General features: G+C 42.7%; 1 protein-coding gene across 3 annotated transcripts; it reads right to left on the reverse strand.

The window, feature by feature from the left end:
• Positions 1 to 300: 300 nt before the first annotated feature.
• Positions 301 to 14,844, reverse strand: LOC110166970 (TIP41-like protein). 3 transcript variants are annotated; one of them, XM_055148718.1, is made up of 10 exons: positions 14,731 to 14,844; positions 14,182 to 14,309; positions 11,367 to 11,546; positions 10,080 to 10,179; positions 8,075 to 8,206; positions 7,245 to 7,340; positions 5,139 to 5,201; positions 2,905 to 2,997; positions 948 to 1,124; positions 301 to 525 (listed from the first exon to the last, which is right to left on the reverse strand). In XM_055148718.1, exons 1-10 carry the CDS (start codon positions 14,800 to 14,802, stop codon positions 487 to 489), a joined length of 1,080 nt encoding a protein of 359 aa, XP_055004693.1. In that variant the 5' UTR covers positions 14,803 to 14,844; the 3' UTR covers positions 301 to 486. The 3 variants fall into 3 exon arrangements, with proteins under 3 accessions (XP_055004693.1, XP_055004692.1, XP_020787933.1); XM_055148717.1 differs by lacking the exons at positions 301 to 525; positions 948 to 1,124; positions 2,905 to 2,997 and adding an exon at positions 4,506 to 4,788; XM_020932274.2 differs by lacking the exons at positions 301 to 525; positions 948 to 1,124; positions 2,905 to 2,997 and adding an exon at positions 4,506 to 4,788 and having other exon boundaries at positions 14,583 to 14,826.
• Between the last annotated feature and the right edge of the window lie 86 nt (positions 14,845 to 14,930).

Here is a 14,930-nt window from a genome sequence, read left to right on the forward strand (position 1 = left end):
CATTCCTTTAGCAGCTACTGATTTTCATAATTAAATGGCAGTACTTTCTTTTATATTACCCGTGTATTTGCCTTATATCTGGGTAATCGTGTCGTCCATGTAGGTTTCATTACACTTGTTCTGAGGCAGCTCAAAATCTTTCTAAAGCTATTCACAGGAAAGGTTCATTTCCGTCCTGTGAATGGAACTTTTTTAATATTGATACCTGCTCAAATGAGTTGAGCTGATCTAGTGAATTGATCTAGTGTTGATACTTTTAGCAATACCTATCAGCTACCAATTTGCACCAAACAAGACACATTTCATGACAAGTATTTTAATAACACCAAAGTTCAAAAATTTTACAACATGTACAAAAGTCCATCTGCAGATTACAAATGTCAACATCATAGTATTAGGCTTGTGAAACTGTAGTAGAATGTTCAAAATATGAGCACATTTAAACCAGCATATCCACCCTGTCCTTCCACCGCGCTGACGCAATATTCATGTGGACTGTCCAGGAAGTGCAGCGTCCTGCAGCTCCTGTGGAGAAAACAAACACATGTATGAGCGACCAAGCACACCCACAAACCCACTGGTTCATACTCTACAGGCATAAAGACAGCAACAGTGAGTCAGGATTAGGTGGATGTACCTTAATGTGGTGGATGTACCTTAATGTGATGAATGTACCACATGTCTGATTTGGTCTACTTTGCCTTATGAACTGTACTGTCATGTGTGTGAGTGTTAAACGTGTGAATAAAACAAAACACTTCTCCAGGTGTGTTTTTTGAGGAACAATATTATAACATAGATCAGAAATGAGCATAATATGGGCCCTTTAATACATCAATACAGTGGTAATATAAGATTACATTAATACATGATTCATACAGGATTGTTAATCTTATATTTTTAAAATATCAAATGTATTTGTTTGTGTGAGCAGGAGCAGGGGTCACCTTTATTTGGGCAGTGTTCTGCAGCTGGCTCAACACCTCCACAGCCTGCTCCATGTTGGCCCTGATGGAGTCCATGGTGTGTGTGTGCTCTGAGGCCAGTTCCTGCAGCTGGCAGCTCAGAGCCGCGTGGCGAGCTTTGATGGCGGTCAGCTGCTCCAGCATGGCCACCGGGTTCTCCTGGAACACAGCACACTCTTAATGAAGGTTTTCTATTTGTATAGCTTTGTGTCAGTATTTAATAGAACATATCATAATAGAAATGTGTACGGCTGTGCTGAAATTACTGCTGAACTAAAGATGTGAAAGGCAGATTGATTAGACTAAAAAGAAGGCGTGGCAAAACCTCTAAAAAACTATTACATATCCAACCCAAAGTGCACTCACAAAGACTACACATGTACAGGAGTGTATGCAACAACTATTTATGCAGAAAAAAAATCTAGGAAACAGTATATAAAGACAGATTCAACTTTTGATTCATGAGTGTATAGCAGCTATCTCACTCACTTCTCCTTCCTGCTCTTGTCTCTGTCTAAATCCTTATAATCTAAAAAAATATCTAAAATAAAATACCATACTAATTTTGGTCAATTAAGACTTTGACTAAACGATTAAGTGTACAGTCCTAAGAATGTGAACAGTTGTTTCCCAGCACTGAGATTTCAGGTTCTCATTAAACATTGGATTTTTGCTGTCCTCTACTGGCAAAAGAGGGAAGTCATCCATGTTGAAACATGATGGACATACTGTACTTGGACGTTTAGATGCAAGAAGACGTCTAGATAACTGGCCTAGTCCAATTCAAACTAAGAGAAACAATAAGATCATCAAGAAGGCGGCCATGCTGTAGAGGAGGAACAGAACCCTCAAACTGTAGTGTCAGACCAGGGGCGGTCCTAGGCGAGGGTGGACAGGGCAGCCGCCCGGCAGAATTTCGTGAGGGGCAGCATAAGCAGTAGAAAAAACAAAAAACAAAAACGATTGCGATCACACACCCCTCTGTTACTGTTACTGACTGTTACTGTCACACTCCCCCACCCCACATCCCTTGGAGTTACAATATTTCCAGCAGCACTGAAAACTCTTCGATGATGCACTTGTTGCGCAGATGCACATGTACCTTGGTTGTCGTGTGGATATACCATGTGTAGTGTGTGTAGCATGTGTAGTATATGTAGTGTGTTTGCATAGGAGAAGTAACATTTGGCTTTGGAACAAGTACCACTGCATCTCTCCAGCTTTCACTGTGGCAGCTCGAGTCAGAATCCTGCACCAGGTCAGGTACCCGCGGACTTAAGAGAGAGAGCCCCGAACACAAGGAGCAGGTGTCTGCAAAGCACGGCCGCATTTAACTCCGTGTGGCGTGGAGCTCTGTGCCGGTCCTTTCACCTGCGGTCACCAGAAGGTCTACGCGGGTGCACATTAGTCCTGGTTTAGTCCTAGGTTATTACAGGCACGAGTGGTAATGGGTAGAATGTTAACAGGTCTGGGCAGGTGCGGGTCTCTAAAAATGGACCCATGCAGGACTCTGGGTCGGGTCATGTTGGTCACGTGCAGTGATCACGGTGACCCAACATGCACTGCGGTGATTTATTTTTGTGATTATTGCAATAGCCCTACACTGTACAACATATTCATACAATATTCTGTTCATAGATGTAAATATGGTATGAAGGTGCTATATTGTAAGTTAAAATGTATGTTTCTTTTAGTTGATAAAGACTGTACTTGCACTTATTTTCTTTGTGTTACTGATATTGAAACTTTCTTTAGTCTTGTAAGTGCGTTCTTCTCCTGGTTGGCTACATGTCATGCAAAGCATGGAGATGAAGATCTTGGAGATGAACAAAAGTCATTCTGACTCTGATGTGAGTAATCTGATTTGTTCTGATCTGGTTTTTCATGTGGACGGCTCGGTGATATTAATAACCATAGACACCATGGTGGTGCCGCTGACCTGATCTGTACAGCCGCTCGCTGAGGCTGTGTTGATGAAGTCCAGTTTGAGCCTCTTCTCAATGTAATCCAGATCTGCTTCTGATTTCTGAAACTGACCACACAACAAACACACAGACACAGACACAAACACACACACACACACACTTACTATTAAACGTGATAGCAACTGGGACATTTCAATATTTTAAACCACAGAACTCACCACGAATCACATGAAATCACAATAATATGGTAAACAACAATATATACATCATATCTAAAGTATTTATGTATTCTTGAAACGGAGCAGTTTTTCCGCCCCGCGCCCTCCCGGCCCGGGTCAGAGGCAGGTCTGCGCGCAGAGCAGACGTGCGCTGTCCGCGCTGTCCCCACTGTCCCCACTGTCCCCGCTGTCCCCGCTGTCCCCACTGTCCTCCTACGAATCTCACTAAAACAGTGATCATAAAATACCGAGCTCTTCTCACCAGAGCCTCCAGTTTCTCCACGGCGGGCTCCATCTTGAATGTCTTTACATATCCGGTGCACAGATACAGGGGCCGCGTCTCATTTCTCTTTCCTCGCTTCCATCTTCTTGATTCCTTTCCTCGATCCTCCGTTTTTCAGCTGTCAATTGAATGTGTCATAATGAGTGTTGTCCCAAAGAAAACCACGGAAGGAAAGATTAAACCCGAGGGAGGCATCAGGAGCAGACACCAGAGAAAAGAATCAAACTTTATTGGTCCCAGTGAGGAGTTTAGACCCTCTCTCCTCCTCTGTGGGCGGGACTTCCTCCCCCATTTCCTGCGCAATCCTCCGCCAAGTGCTGTTCCAATTCCTGCAAAGTCCTCACGCCCTCCTCGCTCCACTCCTCCGTCTGGCTTTTACCAAGGATGCACCGTGGATGTATGAGACGCACCTGAGGATCCTGGGCCCTCTCGGAGCGCTGCAAATTACCCACAATGCACTGCAACTTAAAATTTTACGAACTTGATTTAAGTTTACTCATTACACAATAAAAAGAAATTAATATTTTTCGATTTAAGCCGCTTTGCTTCAGATAGCACTATTATATCAGATTAAATGAATTCAAATCAGGATCATTGCAGCAAAATCTACTTCTGACAGGAAGCACTAACGATCTGCTGATAACAGATGATTCACTCAGCCTTCATTATTCACATGTTTTAATGCATACTAACACACAAAAACACATCTGACCATTTTTCTTGGGAGGAAAGACTCTGGGGCTTGAGAAACATTCAGTCTGTGACAGATGCGTGATGCTGAACCCACCAGGCATAAGGCACTTGCTTTGCAAATGGTCTGTAAATGTCCACGCAGTTATTACAAATCAAATAATGAGCAGGCTGTGCCACAATTCATAAATATAAGGTACACATTATGTACACAAATTTGACCTCCGCATTTGACCCATTCTTCATTATTGCTGGGGTACCTCATCAAGGGCAGTGGCCCTACCTCCAGATCTTGAGCTGGTCTTGGTCAGGACTCCCTTAGCTGGATGACTGAGCCTATTGTGTACATTTTGGGATGATGGGGGAAACTGAGAGGTGTGCCTGGACTCTTGCACTTTGTGTTGAGAAAATGAGAAAGTAAAACTCATGATGTATTAATTTTATTAGCCATTTTTCATCAGTGGAAAAACATCTTCACATGGAAACCTAAACACACAATAACAAGACCCACAAAATGAGGTGAGGTGAGCCCACAGAGCACCTCCCACAGGCTGAGAGGTGTAGTGCATGTTGGGTCACTGTGGCTCAGGGTCCCGTCCTGTCTGCCCTGTCGTCTCAGGGAACTCCAGCTTCTCGCAGTGGGTGAGCTTGAGGGTCAGGAGAGGAGCCACCTCGTTGGGGTCAGTGTAGAGGGCTGCAGGGACGTTCTGCAATAAACACGCACACATTATTTACAACAAAGGCTCAGCCACTCCATCCTACAGGTTAAGATGAATGAGAAAGACAAGCACATGGTGGTAAGTTACTACTGATGCCACAGCTGCCAGTCTCACTCCCTACATTTAAAGGGCCTATAAAACGCACACTTTTATCCATGTTGTAATGCTGTATAGTCACAGAGAGCTGGAGTTCCATTTTGTTTCATTCACACGTTTAACTTGACATGCCACTACATGACATCACAAGGTGCAAGAGAGAATTTGAGCTTTGGAGATGTAAACAGCCTAATAATAGTTGCGTAGTGCATGGCAGTGGTGCAGTGAGTGACATACTTTACCTTCAGCTCCTCCAACCTGCTCTCCCTCATGCTGAACTCTCGCAGCATGAAACTCGTCCCAGCCTGCAATCACAAACACAGCATCAGTACTTCCTGTTTGTATTAAGGTTGTCAAAAGTATCGAAAATCCCATACTAATCTATACTAAAAGTTCATACTTTACTAGATACAAACGTCATGCAAACTAGATATTAATTTGAGCAGGTATCAATACTAAAAAAGTCCCATTCACAGAACAGAGCAGAATCTTTCCTGAATAGTTTTTGAATGACCCTGAGCTGTATCAGAACATAACAGCATGTAGACTAGTATGGACCATTATGGTGCCTACTGCACCACTGAGGATTACACACATATAAGACACATGGGAACAAACAAAAAAGTACTAGGATCTAAATGATGTAATGTTATTACCTCCTCAAAATCATACCTGGAGTTGTATTTTGTTTCATTCACGCATGCTTGAGTAATCTGCGTTATTAGTCTGTCTACATCTCCAAATCTTAAAATGCTCTGCTCCACCTTGTGATGTCATGTAGAGGCAGTTTTCAAGTTAACAGCTACCTTTTACCTTTTGTTTAAAAGAGATTTTGCAAATCCAGAAAATTATCCACATGATTCTAATGAAGGTGTATAGAGTTTAAAAACACAATGGAGCACTTTCTGTACATGACATCACAAGGTGGAACAGAGTGTTTTCAGTTTAAGAGAAGAACAGTCTAAATATGCAGGGTTTGTGTGTTAAACATGTGAATGAAACAAAACACAACTCCAGCTATAATTTTGATGAAGAAACAACCTTATAACTACTGCTCAAATAAATAAATAAATAAATAAAGGAACACTTTGAAAACATTGATGTAAAAAAAAAAAAAAAAAAAAGCTGGAGCCGGATATCTATCTATACAAATATGTACAGGGCAATGTCTTAGTCAAGATCTTGGCTCGATGATGACGGCTGGAGTCTTGTGGGATGTTCTCCCAGATCTGTGTGAGGGCATCACTGAGCTCCTGTAGAGTCTGAGGAGCAACTCAGCAGCATCTGATGGACCCAAACATAATGTCCCAGAGGTGATTTATCCGGTTTAAGCCAGGTGATGGTGAGGGCCATTCAGCTGTATCAATCCCTTCATCCTTCAGGTTCTGCCTGCAGACTCTTGCCACATGCATCAAGAGGAACCCAGGACAATGGGTTCAAGGATTTCATCCTGATACCCAATGGCGTGAGACAGCTGTTTTCCAGCCAAGAGAAGTCTGTGTGTCCCTCCATGGATCTGCCATCCCAGACCATCACTGACACACCACCAAACCGCTCATGTGAACCATGTTGCAGGCAGCAGAGTGTTCTCCTTGTCTTCTCCAGACTCTTTCATGTCTATCACAGGTGTTCAGGGTGAACCTGCTCTCATCTGTGAAAAGCACAGGACACTAGTGTTGGACTTGACAATTCTGGTGTTATCTAGCAAATGCCAGTGGAGCTCCATGGTACTGGACGGTGGAGGACGTGGCGCCCTCAAGCCACCATCATGAAGTGTGTTTCTGATTGTTTGGGCAGAGACATTCACACCAGTGGTCTGCTGGAGGTCATTTTGAAACTGCCCGTCTCCTGAAATCTCCTCCATGTTCTGGAGATTGTGCTGGGAGACACATTAAATCTCTTTGAAACGGCACGTCCACATGTGGACTTCTGGAGAAGTTTGACAATCTGTGCAGCTTCTGTAGGGTTAAAGAGTCGCCAAAACACCAAGAGGGAGAAACCTGAAATGGCCTCCACCTGTAAAACCAGTTTTGTTTAAGGATTTGTCTCATTGGTGTCGCTCTAGAGCATCTGCTGTTAATTTCCGTTAAAAGATTTGGCATCCTTCTGTTCCTAAGACGTTGCCCTGTTCAGATTTGTACAGATATCCAACACATTTTTCACATTAAAATCTGATGTGTTTTTTGAGCAATGTATAATGTATTCACATTTAGCAAAGCACAGAACTTTAAACCTGTATCTCAATGTATTAACGCTGCTGTTACTGTAGCATAAATCAGGAAATAGCGTAATATGGGCCCTTTAATGATATGGAGCACTCAACAAATATATCCACACAATTTCCTAACCTCATGGTACAAGCGCGTGTCGTTTATTCGAATCATCACTCCATCCACTCGCAGGAAAAAACGCATCAACACAAAGAAACTGGTCGGCATCACCCTCTGCAAAATCAGATGTGAAAAAGATGAAGAGGAAATAAAAGGACAGAAGGAGGAGAAGAGGAGGAGATGAGGAGGAGAGAGACAGGAGGAGGAGAGAGGACAGGAGGAGAGCTGGATAGAGGACAGGAGGAAGAGAGAGGACAGGAGGAAGAGAGAGGACAGAAGGAAGAGAGAGACAGGAGGAGAGAGGACAGGAGGAGGAGAGAGGACAGGAGGAGAAGAGAGGACAGGAGGAGGAGAGAGGACAGGAGGGAGAGAGACCACAGGAGGAAGAGAGAAGAGAGCAGGAGGAGAGAGGACAGGAGAGAGGACAGGAGGAGGAGAGAGGTTTTAGAGAAAGGAGAGCAGGAGGAGACAGGCGAACAGGAGGAGAGTAAGAGGAAAGAGGAGAACAGGAGAGCAGGAGTAGGAGAAAAGAGGAGGAGGAAAACAGAAGGAAAGCAGGGAGGAGGAAGGAAGGAGAGAAGGAGACAGGAATGGTGGAGAGGAGAGGAACGCAGACGAGAAGAGGAGAGGGGGAGGAGGACGAGAAGAAAATAAGAGAAGAACAGGAGCAGAGGAGAGAGGAAAGAAGGATGGGAGGAGAGGAAAGAAGAGAAGGAGAGGGGAAGTGCGGGTAAGGAAAGAACAGAAATAATGAAGGAGAGAAAAAGGCAGGGAGAGGAGGGGTGAGGACAGAGAGGAGGAGGAGAGCAGGGGGAGAGAGAAAGAGCAGAAGAGGTGTAGACACTGACGATCTTGACGCTGATGCTGGAGACACCGTGGTCATGCAGCTCGTCCTCAAACAGCAGCACCTCCTGGAAGAACTTGATCTGCTCTCGCACCTTCAGCCGCTCCAGGTCGATGCGCTCGTCTGTGGGGATGACCTGAGGAGGGACGGGCTGTGTGTGAGCACCGGCTTACACAGTCAAACCTTTGAAAAACTCATTCTCTTTATTTATCTTTAGATTTACTACGTTCTATATTTTACATACACACAGAAGATGCACTATATGTGGATCTATGTAGCGAAGAAAAAAAAAGTGAAATAACTAATGTTTTGTATTCATATTCTTCAAAGTAGCCACCATTTGCTTTGTCGACAGTTCTGAAAACCTTGGCCTTCTCTAAGTTAGATTCATGATGAATTTTTTTTTTTTTTTAGGGCTGGGCAAAAATAAAAAATCTTAATCACATTAATCTCATGAGTTCCTGTGATTAATCATGATTAATCGCATGTTATACGCGAAACCAATATGTAATGAAAGTGCCATACATTTGTTGTGCAAACAGCATTTCTTTATACACAGGCAAGGAACTAGTCTGTAAAGTCCATGTTTATTCTTCTTCCTTTGGAGAATCTCACCCAATGCAGTTTGTCAATTCCTAGAATTTGACTTAATGAATTTAATTCAAAAGTAAAGTGCATGTGATCAGCATTTAAAAACAAAAACAAAAAAGAACAGCAGCAATAAAATAAAGTATTCAGTGTAAATCTCAAATGAAAAAAATCTCATCAAACTGAATACAAAACTGAAATGTATTGCCACTGCCAGGGTTTTAATGTTATCCTGTCACCAGAAAACAGTACACATGACCAGAAAACAGTTTGTCAAGTCCTAGAATTTTTATTTTTTTATTTTTTACTTTTCTGCACAATTGGCATATTATTATTATTATGATTATTATGATTATTATTTATTTATTTTTTCCCAATAAACACATGCAAAAATTTAGTAAAATTAAAGAGTTTGGGTTAGGGATATTAGGGTCAGTGAAAGGTGCAGCATTTTGCGTTGGCAGGCGTGAGGGCCAATCATTGTTGCTTGTGACTATATTTATTATTATTATTATTATTAAGAATGCGATCTCTGACACAAGCTTCTTGTGGAAGAAAAGTGAGACGGGAGATGACGAAGAGCGATGGACTGCGCGGTGGTGCCCTGAACGCTCTTGGTGCCCTGGTGCGTGTGCAGAGCGACGGCTCTGACATACATCTAACGTGGTCGGCCGAAGCCTCGCTCCACTTGTTTCTATGATTTGCATCAACAGAGTGTGTTGTATTTAGGTGTGATATTTCAGACTCCTGAAACTCCGGTGACAATTCAGCGTTGCAGTGTTACAAATGAGTGGCTCTGTCGACTGCACCATCTGGGAGAATTTTAAAATGAAAATGGCCATGTAAAAGTTCCTTACCCTTCTCCATGTTTGTTTATCCCACTTTCTTTCTCTCTTTTCTTTTCTGACTGTTTACTGTGAGCGCTGCAGGATGCAGCATTCTAGGCTCCTTCAGGATGGACCTCTTCAAAATATACATATATATATATATATATACACATATACATATATATATACACATATACACATATACATATATATACACACATATATATATATACACACACATATATATATATATATATATATATATATAATACAAACTGCGTTAAGGGGAGAAAAATAATCGTCAGCAAAGCAATAATGAAGTCATTAGTTTACGCGCAAAATTAACACATTAAGGTGCCCGGCCCTATTGTTTTTGTTTATTTTGTGTTTGCTATATTTATATGTCATTTGGTGAAATTATTCAATGACAGGTAATAAAGGGGCAATACAATGAATGTGAAGTAAAGTCTGTACACCAAGTTGGCAGGATTTATACAAAACTGGCCCCCAGGAGATTGAACCACCACTGAAATGGCTATGCTGATACGGACCAAACTTCCAGCCTTAGTGAAGACTAGAAACTGTCTGTCTTACCTTCATAAGTGCGTCCGCTCCGATCAGCGTGCCTTTGTAGTCTGTAGTATAGGTCCAGTCGTACGGTCGCACCACCTCCTTTGAATGCTCTGAGTCGGCCCTACACACACACACAAATGCTTTCAACGCTTGGAGTCATGAAAGGAAAGCTCCAAACAGTTGTTCACATAATAAAAGGATTATGCCATAACCTGATTTTTGTCCCCATAAGGGAGGCATGTTCATTAGGGATGCAAAGATATTCGATACAATATCAAATTGTTTGAAACTGGATTCACGATTCGATACGTGTGTCGATATGCACGTGTCCCTCCATGTGCACTGTTGTCGTTTATGTGGTTCGAAAGGAAAATAGTTATTGCGGTGTCCTCCTCAGATGCAGCAAGAAAACAGCTCCATAGGGACTTACAGCTGACTTATTCAGGGGAGGACTTTATCTTTCAGTCACTTTTTATTTGACATTGAAAGACCCAGGAATGACAAAGAGATTCACTTTAAAATACTTTCGAATTGCTTTACGCACATGCGAGCTTTACGCAGTCTTTTTCTCATCTTATTATCTCATAAGTTTTAGTCTGAAAACAGTCTGTTGAGACATTTCTACATAGTTTGAGTGTCCAGAAAGAGGATAGGAGAGCGCAGTGTGTCTGTAAGAGCACAGACTGTCGGGGGCAGTGTGGGAGGAGCTATGTATTGTCTCTGCTGGAGGCCAGAGCAGAGCAGCGTGGACACAGGCGTGTGCTGTAAGACTCAAGAAGAAAAGAAACCATCAAATCATCATCAAAGAAGGAAATGTCTGATAGTGTAACTCCACTACAGTCTATAGTAAGAGTAGACAGGCTATATTATAAAATACAAAACAGCCTGAGAAAGCTCTGTTCTTATTTTCACTGAATAAAATTTCTGAGCTGTAAATCCCTGAACCAAAAGAACTAAAAGACTTCACATTAAACTCCAGCTGTACAGTACTTGTATAGTAATGTATTGGATGTATTGTATGTAATGTTTCATTAACATCACAATGTTATTATATTATACTCATTAGCAGAAATAAACTGATATGAGATTTTTTTTTTGTCTCTTAAAATGTATCAATAAAGTTAAATCGATATTGTGACCCTTGTATCAAGATACGTATCGAATCATGACACCGTTGTGTCCCTAATGTCCATAGGAAGTGAGTATACAGATTTTAGTTCCCACAAGGTGATAAATAGCAGCTCAAATCATTATAAAACCCTTCATGTCCAGCTCACGGTGAGACTGTGACCAGGAGCTGCTGCTCACCTGCTCTGCTGCCACTCCTGCGCACACGCCACTTTGACACTGTCTGACATGTTGTTGACTCTTTTCAAGGAATCGATGGCGTTGAACTCAATGCCATATCCATCAGCGTGCTGGATACGAAGAACATTATCCCCAAAGAGCATCTCTGGAAGTGAGGGCATGTTCATCTCCTCTGACAGCCTGTGCAGACACAGTGGACATGACATATATCAAGCTATCACTTTTGTGGGTCAATATTTAAATTGTACCAGTGTTTTGTTTTTTTTTTGTTTTTTTTACTACAATAAAATTTGAGCAGCAGATTGTTGAATAAATAACTTGTATGACTCATTATAGATACAAAATCACTACTTAAGTGTCTCGTTCTGCTGTCTATTCATTACAGTTCGTGTTTTTAACCACATTATACATTTAAAACATTTTTTATGGATAATTTATCATCTACATTTTCTTCAGCAAAATATCACACTTTAAAAGTGGATCTCCTTCCAACTCCAACTTGACCTACAGTCAACAGAAGGTGCTACCTGACATAAAGTTATGTGTTAAAATTAGGGACAGGCATTCGATTAAATTTTCTTAATCGATCGTCGGAAGAATTAACGATCGATTATCGATTAATCATTAACGTTTTTATATTAAAATGATCATCATTATTATTACTATCTGCACTACTAATCTGCAAAAATAAATTCAACTTTACGACATATAAACCGTAACGACTCAAGAGCCACATCAATCCGTTTTAAGGGCCGTTCACACCAAAGCGTCAAAAAAACGCCTAGACGCCTCTATTTGGAGCCTTTGCATTTGAGTTCAGACGCCCCCGACGCGCATCTTTGACGCCGTGGAGGAACGGGACAAAAATACTTGACGCGCGTCCGTTGCCCTGGAAACAAGAGGCCCGGTCCCGCTCTTTTCCCGAAACAATGTCAGACCAGACTGAGAGAGTGTTTTTATGACATAAAACATCAAAGGAGGAGATCGGGTCGACGACTGGGGCGTATATATATTTATACTCCGCTAATGACACTGGATCAGTCCCGGTCTAGTCCTGGTCTAATACCGGTCTGGTCCCGGTCTAGTCCTGGTCTAATACCGGTCTGGTCCTGGTCTAATCACGGTCTAGTCCCGGTCTAGTGCTGGTCTAATCACGGTCTAGTCCCGGTCTAGTCCCGGTCTAATCACGGTCTAGTCCCGGTCTAGTCCCGGTCTAATCACGGTCTAGTCCCGGTCTAGTCCTGGTTTGGTCCTGGTCCGGTCCTGGTTTAGTCCTGGTCCGTTCCTGGTGTATTCCTCGCCATCGGCTCGGTAATTGTGGCGTATATATTTATTCTCCGCTCATGTTTGTGGTTCTCGTTCTGGTTCTCGGGTCTTGCTTCCTGATAATAACGTCAATGCGTCACTGGATACTCGTCCCTGATTGGTTGACGCGGCGCGTCTGACGCGAAAAGTTCAGCATTTTCAACTTCTTGATGCTGACGCCTTGGACGCGCGTCTTGGCCGCCGACGCCAAAACGCTGAAGACGCGCCGCGCTGACGCCAGATTCGCGCCGCGCTGACGCTGAAGACGTGCCGCAAAAACGCAGGACGCTCTAGTCGCGCGTCCACATCGACTTTACATTGAAACTGGACGCTTTGACGCCTTGGTGTGAACGGCCCTTTAGATTATAATGTGTTTAATTCAGTTTTGCGCAACTCTCACAGAAACGAAACTTAAAACCGCATCGCTAATTTGCATAAACTCAGCGAAAATAAAACTGCAGCTCTTGTGTCGCTGATGCGATGTTTATGTCGGATTAAAAGACATGACTCAGGTGAATACAGGTTAGTGTGACCAGATTTGCGTTTGTCAAAACCAGGACACCGTACGGGGGGTAGGAGGTGGGGACTCGTCATCGACATGCGCGACTCTCACCTGGTAAAGCTTTTTCCCACTGGACACCGAGACATATGCTCCTGCTTTGTACACTGTGCACATGGACTCACACTTGTCCCGAACGCAACGGAAAGTGTGGAATTTCTTGTACAAATCATCGTTAAATACACATTTGTGCTTCGGTACACTGCAGACTGACCGACTGTTTGCGTCTCGCTACCCCTGTTTGGTCACGCTACGCACAGCAACCTACATTCGGTTTGTCGATTAAAATTAACGTAATCGATGAAATTCTTAATGATCAATTATCGATTAATCATGCCCATCCCTAGTTAAAATCAAAGGCTTAAATGTCCTATATTACACATAACTGACTCTTGTCAACTTTAAGCCACGTTAGAATGTTGTTACTTGCTCAAAAAGATAACTGGAGTTTTGATTCGTTCACACATAATGGAACAGCCCTTTATATATAATATTTTCTGCACATTTAGGCTGTGTTCGTCCCTCAATCTGAAAACGCTCTGTTCCACCTTGTGATGTCATGAGGCAAAACAGAAGTGGGTTTTTAAACTTCCTACTCCTTCACCAGAATCATGCGGATGATTTCAGACGGGAATCGTCAATCTCTTCTAAAGTTAAGGTAAAAGGAGCTCTTAATTTGAAAACTACCACTACAAGGTGGAACAAAGTTTTCTGGGATATGTAGACTAATAATAAAGGATTATTCAAACTTGTGAATGAAACAAAACACAACTCCTGGTCTCTTTTCGAAGAAATAACAGCATTATAACATGGCTTAAAGCTCATGAGAGTCAATTTTAAACTGAACCCATTGTGGCAAAACTATATTCAAATATTGCAGTAAAAAGATATAGTTACTGAAAATGGAATCCAGTGTAGAGTGTGTAAGACTGTGAACAGAGACTCTGGTACCGTTCAATGTCCTTGGATTTCATGATGTGGTTCTTGGCGGCAGTCACCGTCCATGGACCAAAAGTGAAGTTCTGTCTACTGCTCTGGAATCCACTGTGGGACAACATGATGAGGGAGCAGAGAAGTCCCTGTAGAAGATAATCAAGCAACGTTGGGAATTACACTGACATGTATAGAACACGTTAGAGTGCATTAAAATGTAACTAAATACACTATCAAAGTCCTCTATCATCTCAACTGTTGATTAGACTCTTTACTGATCAAGTTGGTCTCCCACGACCACGTTTGATGGCTAAATGTAATCCTACATCATAACGGAACATTAAGCCATGTGAAATATAAAATATGATCCATGGCTGGTTTGCGAAATCGTAGAATTCGACATCAGAGCGGCCACTCACCAGCCCAGAGCCCGCAGCCCGCTATCCACCGCGGGCGGCTGCTTAGCTCACCCCGGGATCCTGTGTGTGACCCGCGGACGCAGGGCCCAGTTTAGAGGAGCTGGGCACGGGGCTGAGCACGGGGCTGGGCAGGGGGCTGAGCACTCACAGAAGCCGCTTTGGTGCCGCCTGTTCCGCAGGTACTCTCTACGATCGCTCGATGTGTTTTAATGTTTAGCATCAGTCCGTCGGTGAAATGTTTCCTTAAAGAACTTTTGCACACTCAGTGGTTCCTGGCCCCAGCGGTATCGTCTGTCATAAGACAGTATACGGTCTATGTATGGGTCTATGATGATTATCATGCTGTTT

Source organism: Boleophthalmus pectinirostris, unplaced genomic scaffold (genome assembly GCF_026225935.1).
Source record: "Boleophthalmus pectinirostris isolate CB_2022bp ecotype Guang Dong unplaced genomic scaffold, ASM2622593v1 HiC_scaffold_12, whole genome shotgun sequence".
Classification (NCBI taxonomy): Eukaryota; Metazoa; Chordata; class Actinopteri; order Gobiiformes; family Gobiidae; genus Boleophthalmus; species Boleophthalmus pectinirostris.

Coding starts and splice junctions, on each gene's coding strand:
- LOC110166970 (XM_055148718.1), bottom strand. CDS start 14,802: ATGCTAAACATTAAAACACATCGAGCGATCGTAGAGAGTACCTGCGGA. Junction 11,547..14,181: donor AAATCCAAGGACATTGAACG/GTACCAGAGTCT, acceptor GTGTCTGCACAG/GCTGTCAGAGGAGATGAACA. Junction 1,125..2,904: donor CGAGCGGCTGTACAGATCAG/GTCAGCGGCACC, acceptor GCTGTGTTCCAG/GAGAACCCGGTGGCCATGCT.